This window comes from Lutra lutra, chromosome 1, assembly GCF_902655055.1.
Source record: "Lutra lutra chromosome 1, mLutLut1.2, whole genome shotgun sequence".
Classification (NCBI taxonomy): domain Eukaryota; kingdom Metazoa; phylum Chordata; class Mammalia; order Carnivora; family Mustelidae; genus Lutra; species Lutra lutra.
In genome coordinates this window covers 46,780,634-46,794,788 of record NC_062278.1, presented here as the reverse complement: position 1 = coordinate 46,794,788, position 14,155 = coordinate 46,780,634, and the positions used below count along the sequence as shown (strand labels likewise).

Here is a 14,155-nt window from a genome sequence, read left to right as displayed (position 1 = left end):
TAATCTCAAGATAACTAACTTCACTTTACCTAAAACTTATGCTCCACAAATAACCTTCTGAGTACTAATTCAGTTTCCCCTGTTCCCTTAGAGAGGGAGAAAAATGCTCAGGACAGAATTCTCAAGCATTGCACATATTGAGAGCTCTCTATTTTGCTTTTAGTTAATACCAAGTAAGTATCTGTCTGCTGGTTTGACCACGAAAATTGCTAAGAAAATTCCTTTCCCAGTAAATATGGACTGCTTTCCATGCCTTTTTCAGCCTTATCAATACTTGGGAGAGACTGACCAGACCACATTCTTTTTTCTCCACTGGTTTTTGTCCAACAGACAGGAAGTATCAATAGCCACTTAGTCTTTCCCAGTTGGTGTCTAAAGGGCCACTGAGAGGACCACAGACTGTTTCTATTCTCGTTCCTCAACCAAGACTATTCTTAGCCTGATACCAAGAATACTCTATCGAGGAATGTCTTGTGAAATAAGACAACACTGCTTATGTTGGGACCAAAGTTTCTGAGTATGATGATCACCTCTGGAGTCAGCTCTGGTTGAAAGGTCTCAGTCACTACTACCGTTACACAGGGCTTCAAATCACCTCTGTATAAACCTCAGCTCTGACTAAATGCCCTGATGAAATGATCATAATCAGACATCTTGATAATCCCAGATCCTCATTACTTCCACTGCATAGACCCTATAAACATGGAGTGTGAACTAATGCTGCAAAATAGTGATCCTGTTTTGCTCCAATTTAAAATTCTGAGTAAATACAATAGAAGGGAGAAACTATCAACCCTATAAATGTGGGTCTCCAAGGTGACACAGATAACTCTGCACAAACCAGGCAGGAAATCCCTAGTTCCCCCAAATGAAGGTTTGAAATCAGTACCAGTGGCCATATCAAGATCCATGCCTTAAAGTAACACTGTACACCTGACTAGCAAATTATCGTGTGACTTATCTAGTAGAGTAATAAAATGAACAGGTTATTATTGTTATCAAGCAACTGCTACAATTATGGCCAAAAATTTACTGCTAATTAATAGCTAACATTTAATAAGTGCTCACCACATGCTAGGCATTTTATAAGAGTCATCTCATTCAATATCCCAGTGGCCTTACAAAATACTATTATTTTTCATATTATTCTAGTTCCTGTGTTTTGAATTCTCACTTAAATATATAAATCAGTCTACATTTTGGTTGGATTTCATGAGTGAATCCCAACTTTGCAGTCCATGAATAAATTATTCATATTTTTATATTTACCCATGTGTCACTTCGTCACTACGTCATTCATGGTAATTAAACTGGACAAGAAAAAATCTTGTAATTATGCATTCAAGCAAAGTACTTACATAATCAATAGGCTTGAGTGATTTCACCCTTGATGTTGGACAGCCACAGGAAGTGAGGTCAGCATAGAGGCCTTCTTCTAACACACACTGATTATCAGAAATGTCCTCTGGGTAATACAGGAGCCAGCTTAAAAACAGGCCGTGAGACAGTCAGTCAAACTGCATCAGGTGGGAAGGCAGGCTCATCACCGTGCTGTGGGAACCGGCGGAGGAGGAGTAGGACACAAACAACCAAAACTATCCTTTACTGACTGCTTACCTACCCTGTGCCATACGTGAGTTAGATACGTAACCTGTATTACTACATCGTGTCCTCAATTCTATGAAGTAGAAACACATCCTTATTTTTATAGGCAACAAAACTAAGGATTAGAAAGGTTAGATGATTTGCCCAAGGTCTTCTCAACTGCTAAATGGCAGAGCTGAAATCTGAAACAGGACATCTGATTTAGGCTACCAATATTAGCTTCATTTAGTGTCTTCATGTACAAAACCCTGGGATCAGATTATAGTGATTATTAAGTACTTGAACAGATTAGAAGTTCTTTTAGGGAAAAAAATCACTTCTATCCTCATTTAATGATGGGCGTGCTGTCAGTCTGGGGAATACAGAAACTAGACTCTAAAAATCACACAGCGGTATATAAAATCTGTCACCTATACATCTGTTAATGGAAAAAAAATTTTTTTTTTACAAAAGAATTAAGTCCATTAAAATCTTTGATAGTGGTTATCTTCAATATATCACTCATCAGAAGTTTGGTTAGGAAATGCCTTTTTGAAAAGAAAGAGCCCAAGTGAGAAATGAAGGGGCTCTTCCTACTTCACGTCCAGTGTGTTTAAGTCCTAGCCCGACACTCTAAGACCACCAGAACTGTCTTTGTGCTAGGCCAGGTTCACTCTGGACCACCAAAGATACGCTCTGTAACATTATAACTTACTGTCATATCTCCTATGTAACTAGGAATTTTATCAAATATTTCTAATATGTCAGGCATGGAGTTTCAGCCCTTCATATGCAATATGCATCATTTATTTGGCCCTTATAAAAATCCTTCGAGGGGCATCTGGGTGGCTCCGTAGGTTAAGTCCTCTGCCTTCAGCTCAGGTCATGGTCCCAGAGGGTCCTGGGATCGAGCCCCACATGGGGCTCTCTGCTCAGCGGGGAGCCTGCCTCCCTCTCTCTCTCTGCCTGCCTCTCTGCCTACTTGTGATCTCTGTCTGTCAAATAAATAAATAAAATCTTAAAAAAAAAAACCCTTTGAGGTAGGTACCATTATTATCCCTCCTTTACAGGATGAAACAACTAATTTTGGATAGTAATCCAATTTGTTTAAGGTTATGTATCTAGGAAGTGGTAGAACTGGGCTTCAATCCAGGTCTTCCAAGTACTTACACAACTGCCAGGGTTCCTATATTCTATTATTAAACTGCAGTTTAATAAACTACACATAGATATATACATATAAAAAATGTATATTCTCTATATAAAGTGAACATATGGCTAATTTGTCCTAGATTTCAGTGTCAAGAAAAAACATTTTCCACCAGAAAACCTTCAATATTTCCCTTTATTAGAAAATGCAAATATATCTTATAAAGCAACTTCTTTTGTTGTGGAGAAGAAACTCAGAGCCAAATACTAGTAACAAAGTTATTTCAGATGCCCACTATACATTTCTCTCTCACTAAAAAGTTGCAGATAGTCTAACTTAAGTTATAGTGTCCTATTTTATGTGTTTTAATATTACAAATACCTTCACATCCTTTTAACATGCAGAGACAAGTTCAAACTAGTAAGAGCTATAGAAAATCTGGGAGAGAAAGACTGGTGGAATTAGGGTTAATCAAGAAGATTGACAGAGGGCGGGCACCTGGGTGGCTCAGTGGGTTAAAGCCTCTGCCTTCGGCTCAGGTCATGATCCCAGAGTCCTGGGATCGAGCCCCACATCGGGCTCTCTGCTAGGCGGGGAGCCTGCTTCCCTTCCTCTCTCTCTGCCCACTTGTGATCTCTCTCTCTCTCTCTCTGTGAAATAAATAAACAAAATCTTTAAAAAAAAAAAAAAAAAGAAGATTGACAGAGGGAATGGGGATGGGCTGACCCATAAAGATATACTTGGTTTAGTATTAAATTGGGGGCCACAAGCTTACATACCTATAGGAGGCCAGGCAGGTAATGTACATGAAGAGTATACCAGGTTTAAAAAAAAAACAAAACCAACTTGGAATATATCCTATAGCACACTGGTATCACATATGCCATTTAGTTAACACTCACTAATTACTCCCAAAGGTGAATGCTTCTCAGTTTTCAAATCTTCTGATTTTTTTTTAAAGAGGTGAAAAAACCCTAATCCAAAATGTTGATATTTTTTTTAACAGTGTGTGTAGGCCAAACAAATAACATCTGCTGGCTAGGTTTCCCTGAAACTTAGAGCCATTCATAGGGAGCAGGGTTAGCAAAGTACAGCCTGTGGGCCATCTGTCCAACTGCCAGTTTCAGATCAGAAGCTAAGTCTGCTTTTCATGTGCTTAATTTAAAAAAATTAAAAGAACAGCTTGTGATATGTGAATATGCTACATGACTGAAATTTCAATGCCCATAGAGTTACTGAAACATAGTTGAGCCGTTCATTTGTGTAATGTCTGTGGCTGCGTCTGTGCTCGTAACAGCAGTACTGCGTAGCTGGGACAGAGCCTGCAAGGCTCACAAAGCCAAAAATACTTACTACCTGACCCTGAAAGAAAAGGTCTATGGACTGACCCCTGATATAGAGGGTAAGGCAGAAAATACTTGGCAGAGTAAATGTGGGAAGGGGGGAAGAGGGAAAGAGAGGGAGACACTGGAAGGACAGAATGGGGAATGGGTGGGGCAGATAAGACTAACTGACAGTAAATCTGGAAAAGGACGCATCTGAACTCAATCTGACTGGTAGTAGAGGAGGACTGGGGAATGTAAAGCAGAGTAATAAAAATAATAAGCTGGATTGTGGGACAAATAATTGGGCTATGACCGGTTTATGGTAAAGGATGGAAGGAAGATAATACTGGAGTGAAGCTAACCAGGAGACTGGAGGTCTGCAAGTAGAAGAAATGACTCAAGAGGAAAAGGAGAACTGACGAATCCACGACTCTTGAAGAATGAACAGAAAATTCTTATGAGTTATTAGGTAGATACTTGAAACAGACCTACCACTGAACTGCACACTTCAAATGGTTAATATGGTAAACTGTATTTTATGTATATTTTACAATTTTAAAAAATGAGGAAATATGTATTGGTCTTGGGAATCACATACAGTTCATTTACAACTGAAAAAGATCTAGTATACAGCTATAGCTCAAAGAACACAAGATTTAATTTAAATTTATTAGAATTAATTTAATTAAATTTTTAAAAAATGACTAAAGCAATCATGGGTCTGACATTTGGTATGTGATCATGTGATCACAGGAAACCCTAACTTTGAAATCAGGAGTCCTCATCTATGAGATGAGACTGATACATACTTTAAACAATTTTTAATTTCAGTGTAATAGGTCTACTATGGACAAAACACTAGTTTTTATATAACATTCTATTATGCTATCCAATAACATACAATATAAGCATTCAAAATATTTAGGAAATAATCTAAAATAACAGTAAGAAAATAAAATGGCCACAATGCTCCCAAAGTTAGCTAATCAGCATTTTTTCCCTCTGTATTACACAATGGCCCATAATACAAGATAGGCAAAATTAATATAGGCTAATTAGCAACTAACCAAAGACTAAAAGACTTTAATTCACTGTGAATTAAAAATAATAATAAAACAAGTCAAATATCTGTAAATTTAAAGGAAATTTAGTTATTAAACATTAGTAGAAAACACTCAAAACAAGCATACTTACCAACCCCGAAGAACTTTAAAAGAACATGGCGTGAATGAAGTCAAATCAGAAATTTCTTCTGTAAAATCTATGCATTCACCTTGGAACCCTGGTTTACTGAATGCTTTGAGCTATGAGAATAACACAACTAATTAACAGAAAACAACTGCTTGACATTATCACAAAAGCAAATGAAAACCTTTTCTTTCTTATATTTGTAAAAAATTCAGCAAAATTGGGGTGCCTGGGTGGTTTAGTCAATTAAGCATCCAACTCTTGATCTCAGCTTAGGTCATGACCTCAGACTCATGAGACTGAGCCCCCCATCAGGTTCCATGCTCATGGGGAGTCTGCCTGAGCATTTCTCTCCCTTTCCCTCTGCCACTCCTCCTGCTATGCTCTAAAATAAATAAATCTTTTGTAGGTGCCTCATTAGCGCAGTAGGTAGTGCGTCAGTCTCATAAAATAAATCTTTTAAAATTAAAATTCAGCAAAATATGAGTGTTTTATTTATTACCAATGGATCCTTGTTAAGGATAATATTCTCTTTAAACTCCCATTCTTGTTTCCTTACCCATTTCTGGAAATGTCACAGTTAACCATTTTCATCCATCTTTTCCACTAGATTCTGGGCACAGAGGCCCAGAAAACAATTCTACCTGTAAGATTAAATCAGAATCCCTTCTCCACTAACATGTGGTCCCTGCCCATTGTATCAATTATCCCTTGTGCTGAGACTACATGTTTAAGATAAGAAGCAATTTAGTTCTAAATATGAAGGCAGTTTCAGTTAGTATGAGGAGTGGTTGGTAAGCCTTTTCTCTTCCCAAGTCTCACTGATCCAGTTAATAAAAGGTTGCAGGACAGAGTATGAGTGAATGCAGGCAAGTGGGCCTAAGAGAACAAAGGGGCAGATGGCAGAGAAGGTAACGACAACGAGATTAGCAGAAGATTTATGGTGAAAAAAGAAAGACATCCATGTATTTCAGCCAACGGGCTCCTTTTTACTGTTAAGACTATCTTAAATATAAAGCTTACAGCTATATACAAGCACATTTCTACTTTAGTCCCTTTTGTTGAAAAATCCATGAAATCTCAACTATGATTCCCTTCAGACCAGATATACAATGATCTGCAACTCTAGTAGCCTTGGATCTATATAATAGGGAAGAAAGAATTAATGAGCCCTATAAATATTTCAAAATACACTGGCGCTTTGAAATAAAACGGCCCACAGGTTCATCTTGCACAGGCTCGCATTGTAGCTAATAATCCATCATATTGAGGGCTGGACAGCACTGTCCTTTCTCCCGCTCGTGTTGTATCAAGAACAAAGCAGCTTTGAGCCACTGATGTTTGCCTCCCTCATCTTCCCAAGAGTCCTCTTAGAGGCTGACAGCCTCTAAGTTCTGAGGAACCGCTTCTTGACTATCTCCTTCTGCTCTGACATCAAAGACCACCAAAAATCAGGAAAGGGGAGAATCAGCTCCCCTGGACCAACCATGGCGTGGTACAACCTTAAGGGGGTATAACCAGCAAATTTCCATCATGGTCCTTCTTCTGGTGGATACAGAGGCTAGCAACAACCAGGAAGTCCAAAATGAGACAGACTTCTGAAACAATTCCTTGTAGAAAAACAACTCCGTGTGTCCAGGGAAACTGCCCCTCATTTTCTTGATAAACACATATTTTGGTTAGTCATTTTCCAAACTATGTGTTTTAACTTAAAGACTTATAAAACAAAGGACTGAAAAGTAAATCACAATTTTACTTCCAAAAAATGCAATTTCTTCTATATGCCAATATCTTAATTCATGATTAAGAATTGGAAAAGCCAAAAAAAAAAAAAAAAAAAAGAATTGGAAAAGCCACATGAGAACAGAGGTCACAGCTGTTTTGTTTACTCTGCAACTACCCAGTTTGTTCATTGTTTTTATGTTGCTGAGCATAAGATTTATACTTCACAATTTCACCATAAATCCAGACAACTGACCATGCAGGTTAAGCATATTTTGGATGGTGTATATATAGTAGCCAACTCTAGTGTTTAGTCTGTCTTTAGTCCCAGGAGCATTAGTTACAATATACACAGACACACAAACACATTTGCCATAAAATACTTTTTGGATTTGATGGGTTAATTCTTTGCCCAAACCGAAAAACCAGGCTTAATGCTGATCTGAGCTTTTTTAAAATTTTTACTCCCCAAATGATACACAGTGCCAGAGGGTTCACCCAAAATTTGATCAACCCCAGAGAAGTAATGCCTCATTTTGATTACCCTACAAATGTCTTGGAATAGAATTCTCATAATAATGTTCTGAGAATGGTCCATACAGAAACCAATTCTGAAAAAAAATTTAAAAAGAAACCAATTCTGTGCTTATTAATTATAATAATTGTGATTGCTACTCCTAGTGAAATTAAGTAACAGTGCCTTGGTAAAATTAAGACCTGGGAAAAGCTAGGTGGAGAAGTTATATTCTGGTTTCCTTTTCAATATCTACCAGCCTCCCCAACAGAAACAGAATTGTACAGATACACACACACACACACACACACACACACACACACACACGGTACCTCAGTTTTGCAGTGCCAACTGCCTTTTCATATATATTACTTCTTGGAACTACCAGTTCAGACAGAAACTACCACCATTTTATGAGGAACTTTTTGCACGAGGCTTATTACATACTTTTCATTTATGATCTACATGAATATAAATGTAATAGCTCTTTAATCTTACAAACTGAGAACTCAGAATTTTAATTACTGACCAAACACATAAGTTGTGCTTAATTTCACAGTATCAGAATAATTTCTTCAAAGTAACTTTATTTTTTCCAATGCTATGATAATTTCTATGAGAAACTTTCTATTGCATATTTGACTTTCTGCAACCCTTGGACTTTCCTCACACAAATATGTTAATTGTTAAACAAGGAACAGTCCTGTTTCTATCAGTTTCTATTCTTCTATTACATCATAGTGTCTCAGGTGGTAGTGTTATGTACTCCTCACATCAAATACTACACAATAATTTTACTTCCCTGATTACTCATAGAGGGCTTTTTTTACTTAGAAAAGTAGCTATTCCTATTTCTGGTCTTTGAATTCTATAAAAATGGTCTGACTGCAACACCACGAAGAAGTGTTTTCCTTTAGTATTCTTTAATCTTATTGATATTTGCCTAAAACTGTCACTTTCCTATCCCCCATACATGGTAACTGTTAAAGATCCTATGACAACTCTAAAATTCAATGTGGCCAAATTATGCAATATAAAAAATATCCAGTTGCTTTTTTCTCAACTACAATCATGTATAAAATGGGAGGGGCTCAATATCCAAAGAAATCAAAGTTTGTAATAACATTTGCACATGGATTTGAAAAATATTCTAAGGGGAAAAAAGTCCTTAGTTGTATCAAAGGGAATAACTTGTTAGAATTTCTAGAGAACTGTGCCTGACTACAACCTCCCTGAAAACTAAACTCAATTTTATAGGATTTAATCTAGTGAGATGTCTGACCTGCTAAGATAAAGAGATGATGACATTATGAACATAATCCATATTGTTTGTTTTGTTTTCTTTGGAGAAAGTAAAAACAAAATTAAATGCCAGCTGCTATTATGAAGAACTATATAACGATGCTGTATATTTTGAGTTGTCAGTTAGACTTGGTGATTGGTCTTCAGCCAGAGGACAAATAAGAATCTTTCAAAGGAGGTGTTCTGGGTCTCAAATAAGACATACCTCATTATAATATGGTGACACATCAAAAAATGATATATTTATCAGAGTAACACTCATGATGTTTATTTATATCTATACATATGCATATTCTGGCTTTTCCCTTCTTATGTTCCTTGAGGTTTCCTTTAAAATCACCAGCATTTAAAAAAAAAAAAAAAAAACCTCCTTGGACTTGAACTCTGAGATGTCATTTCCTCCTTAGTCCTCAGGGAAAATAACTATCCCATCTGAGCACAGCATCTGAATAGTCAATCTGACTATGACAGCTATTTGTGAAGGAGAAAACACTTGCTAGTTACTGAATGGAACCAGAGTTTGCCAAGTTGGCCAAGAACCTCTTTCTCTCCCCAAGGAAAAACAAGCAAAACATACTGAAAATTTGGTCCAGTGAAAATAGTACAAACTTTGATACTAGGTAAACTAAGGAGGCTTTGTCTGCATGTTATTAAATATCTGGCTATCATACACCTGTCAGAAACACTTATTTCACAAGGCGATGGCTGAGTCAGATCCAGAAATATGAAGTGGGGCTGATTTCACTCGGTGTTTTCTGCTGCTTCCTCTCTCTTCAAGTCGGACTGGAAATACTATAAAGAAAATCCTTCAAGCAATCTGCCCCAAACAAGGAAGTCCGTAAAAAAGAATAGGAATGTAGGGGGGAAAAAACAGAACTTACAAGAATGTGACTTTTATCTGCACTTAAAACTCAGAAAATGTGCAGTTAGGAATTATCCCTGCTTAACTCTTTAATTGCTCATGTTATGCTGATTCATGTACAAGTTCTTTACAAGTTCACCACTGGAGTTTTCAAAGATCTGAAATAAAGATCTCACAGGAAGCGTCTCCAAGTATAACAACTTAATTATATTCAAAAAGGAAATGTTCCCAATAGGCCTGAGCTAATTAGAAAATAAGAAAACCTGTAAACACTATGAACAGAAACATGGTTACAACTAAGCTAACTTGAAATAGAGAAACACTAACGTGAACATGAAAAATAAAAACACTCAGAGAAAAAGATTTAGCATTATCTAAAGCCAGCAAATGTCAAATATTTAATCACTCAATTGGGTTTTGATAGAAATTTTTCCAATTTGTTAAAATAAGACAGAAGAAGCAAGGTCTCTCATGCCCTCTTACTCCTGTGGATGTACAGATTACATGATAGGTCTTTCTCTGATGCAAAATCCTGAAAATGCTTTAGTTGAGTGGAGTCAGATGCTAAAAAATGCCTATTTTCCTACTTCTAGCTGTGTGAAATGACACTTACATTCTAAATCATTGTTTTCTCATCAATAACTGGGATTAATTTTGACCTCATCGAGTTTTTAGAAGCATAAAATAAGTGCAATTTGTAGCCCTCAATGGGTAATAAATGTCAGACTCCAGAATATTGTCCAATCCTCCAAACCATTAACACACTAAAAACAAACAAGTAGGGCTGCAGTTTTACTCATGCTTTTAAGAAATGTTTGACTTAGAGGTATTAAAAATACATTTACATAATAAGCATGCCCAGATAGCCAGTTCTCCATGTTAAGTTTGCTCCTCCAAAGACGGCAGAAGGTGCTGTGCTGAACAAGAGTGTGACACTTAAGAATGGACAGGCAGGAGGAAAGGAGGGGCAGAGGTTCAAAATGATCCCAAAGTGGTCAGAGCTAAAGCTCTATGGGGAGAAAACAAAAGGAAATGTGACAAGTCTAGGCCAACAGAACCTGTCATGGAGATGGGTACTCTGCTGCCCACAGGTATCAAGTACCAAATAAACTGCCCTGATTTATAGACATAAGAAATTTATCTGATGGAAAGAGAAAGAACTAAGACAAAGAGCACAAATGCTTTTAATAATAGTAAATTTAAAAAATTGTGAAACATACCAAATGTGGAGGCTCATTTATTCCAAGTGGTTCCTGAAACATATATGAAAACATTTTAAAAACCATCATCATGTAATCTTAGTTGTCTTTTTGAAAGTGTTAAAATACCATTTTTAAAAATGGGGAAAAAAGGTCAAATTTACTAGATTTCTTGAACTGGTTATGACCCTCAAATAATTTATTGGATTATATTATAATAATTTTAGTATTTATTCCTTACTAATTCATTTTGAGTAATATAGTTGGGGGAAAAAAAATAGGTGTGTCAATGACCATCAGAGAGAGAGAGTCTGAGCTTCTTGCCCTTACCTTTCCCACACTGTATCATGGGCACCCTTCTTGGGGTATGTATTTTCCACACTGGCCACACTCTTTCATAACTGCATGACTGCACATGAGGAGATTATTTCCCTCTTTGAGGACTGCCTTTTCTGCCCCATTCCATTGTCTAGCAAAAGTGCTTTTATCCATTAAGATATCACTTAATGCAGGAGTGGCATGATGCCCAACTCCCAGGCTCTGAGGGCTCCTTCACTGGCTCCCGCAGTGCTGCCTACACACTCCACCTCCTCACTAATCATACCACAACCACCTACACATCAATCTCCTCTAAGAGACAGGCCCATCAGGGCAATCTTATTCATCTTGTATCTCCAGTGATCAGTAGTGTCTGACATATGAGGCATGAAATAAATACTGTTAAAAGAATGATCAGGGGCACCTGGGTGGCTCAGTGGGTTAAAGCCTCTGCCTTCAGCTCAGGTCGTGATCCCAGGGTCCTGGGATCGAGCCCCGTATCGGGCTCTCTGCTCAGTAAGGAGCCTGCTTCCTCCTCTCTCTCTCTCTGCCTGCCTCTCCACCTACTTGTGATCTCTCTCTGTCAAATAAATAAAATCTTAAAAAAAAAAAAAGAATGATCAAATTATAGTCATTGATGAGCTCATAATAACTACTACAAACTCCCTATAGAGTCTAAGAAAATTCATATGCTATTTCATTTTCTCTATATATTCACATAACATAATCCAGCAGTTTTGCTTTTAAAAAGCCTGTTCCACATAGTCAAGTGTATGCTATTATATGCTCTGGAATTGGTTATGGTCATTCTTAACTCACCAGTTGGATAGGTCGTATTGACATGATTATACTATTCGATCCTCCCCAATCAAAAAAGCATTTGTATTTCCCTTTCTCTAAAATGTACTGCTCTCCACAAAAGAACTTCTGCTGGTAAGCAACCCATCTAGTAGGGGAAAAAAGGGAGAAAGAACAGAGGTAATTCAAATGAGAGCAACTGACATTTTTAAAACCAAAGAACCTCTCAAAGTTCCCAGAATAGGAGACAACTTACACGCCACTTTTAACATGAATGGATCTTGTTTCACTGCCAAAGCCGACTTCTTCCAAGTCAGAAATTTCCTGATTTGTAATGTCAATAAACTTCCCACTTTCTAGGTCAGAGTCATATAATGTGATAGAAGATTCTATAAAATTCTAAAAAGAGGAAGAGAAAAGGTAAGGAAAACATATGGATTTTGTTTCTTAGGCGGCTGTATCTTAGCACAATTTCCACATGGGATAATTTTACACAAATAACTCCAGGAAAAATTTTAAATGGAACTGGAACAATTTTAATAGTTGCTACTCTTCAATAGTTTAAAGAAAAAATGAGTTTTATACATAAGTGGGAATTAACTAAGTGAAAATTAACCAAGAGTTGGTAAATTTCTGGGACTCACAAACTATTTATTATATGTTACACTAACAATAAAGGAAACTAAAGTTTCACTTGTGCCTAAAGAGTAAAAGCCACAGCATGAAATAGAGTTAACATACAATGTGCAATTGGTATTTTGGGGGAGAGGATTTTATAAGCTTAAATGTAAAAGAAAAAATGATGGGTATTGAGGAGGGCACATATGGCATGGAGCACTGGGTGTTATATGCAAACAATGAATCATGGAACATTACACCAAAAACTAATGATATACTGTATGGTAACATAAAAAAATGAAACTTCCTTGACAAAAGATCAAAAAAATAAAAAGGGAAAAATTTTAAAGCCTTTATAGTTAGATGAAATATTTAAAACAGAAAAAAAAAAAAAAAAAAACAGAAGAAATTTTAAGACCCTAGTTGATAAGTCAGCAAAAGATATAGACAATTCATGAAAAAGATAAGCATTAAAAACAAATAAGCAGGGGCGCTTGGGTGGCTCATTAGGTTGAGCCTCTGCCTTCGGCTCAGGTCATGATCCCAGCGTTCTGGGATCCAGCCCCACATAGGGCTCTCTGCTCAGCAGGGAGCCTGCTTCCCCCCTCTCTCTGCCTGCCTCTCTGCCTACTTGTGATCTCTCTCTGTCAAATAAATAAATAAAATCTTTAAAACAAAACAAAAAACCAAATAAGCTAATGCCAAATTTCACCAGTAAAAATAAAGAAATTCAAATTAAAACCATTATACAATTTTCACTTTTTAAAGTAAGTTAAGAAGAACCTAAAAATCCAGTTTAGTCTGAGAACACTGCTGGTAGAAAAATAAATTGAATAGCTATTTTAGAAAATAATTTAGAAATACATTTAAAAAGACTAGTATTTTAAACTCTCCAATACTGTTGAAATTTTTTTAGGCTAGAAAAAATTTCCTGAAACTAAACGATGGGCAATTTATATGCAAAGATGCATTTTTTTTTATAATACTGAAAAGCTATAAACAGTGTAAATGCCCAAATGATGTATAAACATATATCTTTATGCATCTTACCTATAGCTTGATGGAATATAATTAAGAAGAAGCTAACAGTACATTCAATACTACTGGCCAAGAGCTTTATGTGCCTTATTTCCAAAAGAACTACCACATGAGATTATATTACTATCATTCTCATTTTCCAGCTAAGGAAAGTAACTAATTTGCCTGAGGTTAACACAGCTACTGAGGGGCAGAGATTGAATTTGAGTCCAAATTTATCTACCTATCTACTACCCTAAGCTCTTAATCCCTGTCAGATAGAATGAAAGAATTTTTTCAACTCTTTATAATAGACTTCGTAGTTGGAAAACACAGAATACGTTATTTTTTTAAAATATATATATATATATATATATATATTTTTTTTTTTTTTTTTATTTGACAGAGATCACAAGTAGGCAGAGAGGCAGGCAGAGAGAGAGGAAGGAAAGCAGGTTCCCTGCTGAGCAGAGAGCCAGATGCAATGCGGGGCTCGATCCCAGGACCCTGGGATCATAACCTGAGCCGAAAGCAGAGGCTTTAACCCACTGAGCCACC

The 14,155-nt window shown here is 36.7% G+C and overlaps 1 protein-coding gene across 2 annotated transcripts in view; it reads right to left on the bottom strand.

Moving 5' to 3' along the window:
- The window catches only part of CRYBG3 (crystallin beta-gamma domain containing 3), a 111,180-nt gene that overhangs the window by 22,164 nt on the left and 74,861 nt on the right, over positions 1-14,155 (bottom strand). Inside the window, exons 13-17 of one of the 2 annotated variants that reach the window (XM_047722575.1) lie at positions 12,219-12,361; positions 11,984-12,110; positions 10,868-10,900; positions 5,254-5,363; positions 1,289-1,485 (exon numbers count right to left, since the gene is read on the bottom strand). In XM_047722575.1, coding sequence (XP_047578531.1) covers positions 1,293-1,485; positions 5,254-5,363; positions 10,868-10,900; positions 11,984-12,110; positions 12,219-12,361 — 606 coding nt within the window. In that variant the 3' untranslated portion in view covers positions 1,289-1,292. The remainder of the gene's footprint in view (positions 1-1,288; positions 1,486-5,253; positions 5,364-10,867; positions 10,901-11,983; positions 12,111-12,218; positions 12,362-14,155) is intronic. The other variant, XM_047722566.1, reaches the window with a different exon arrangement.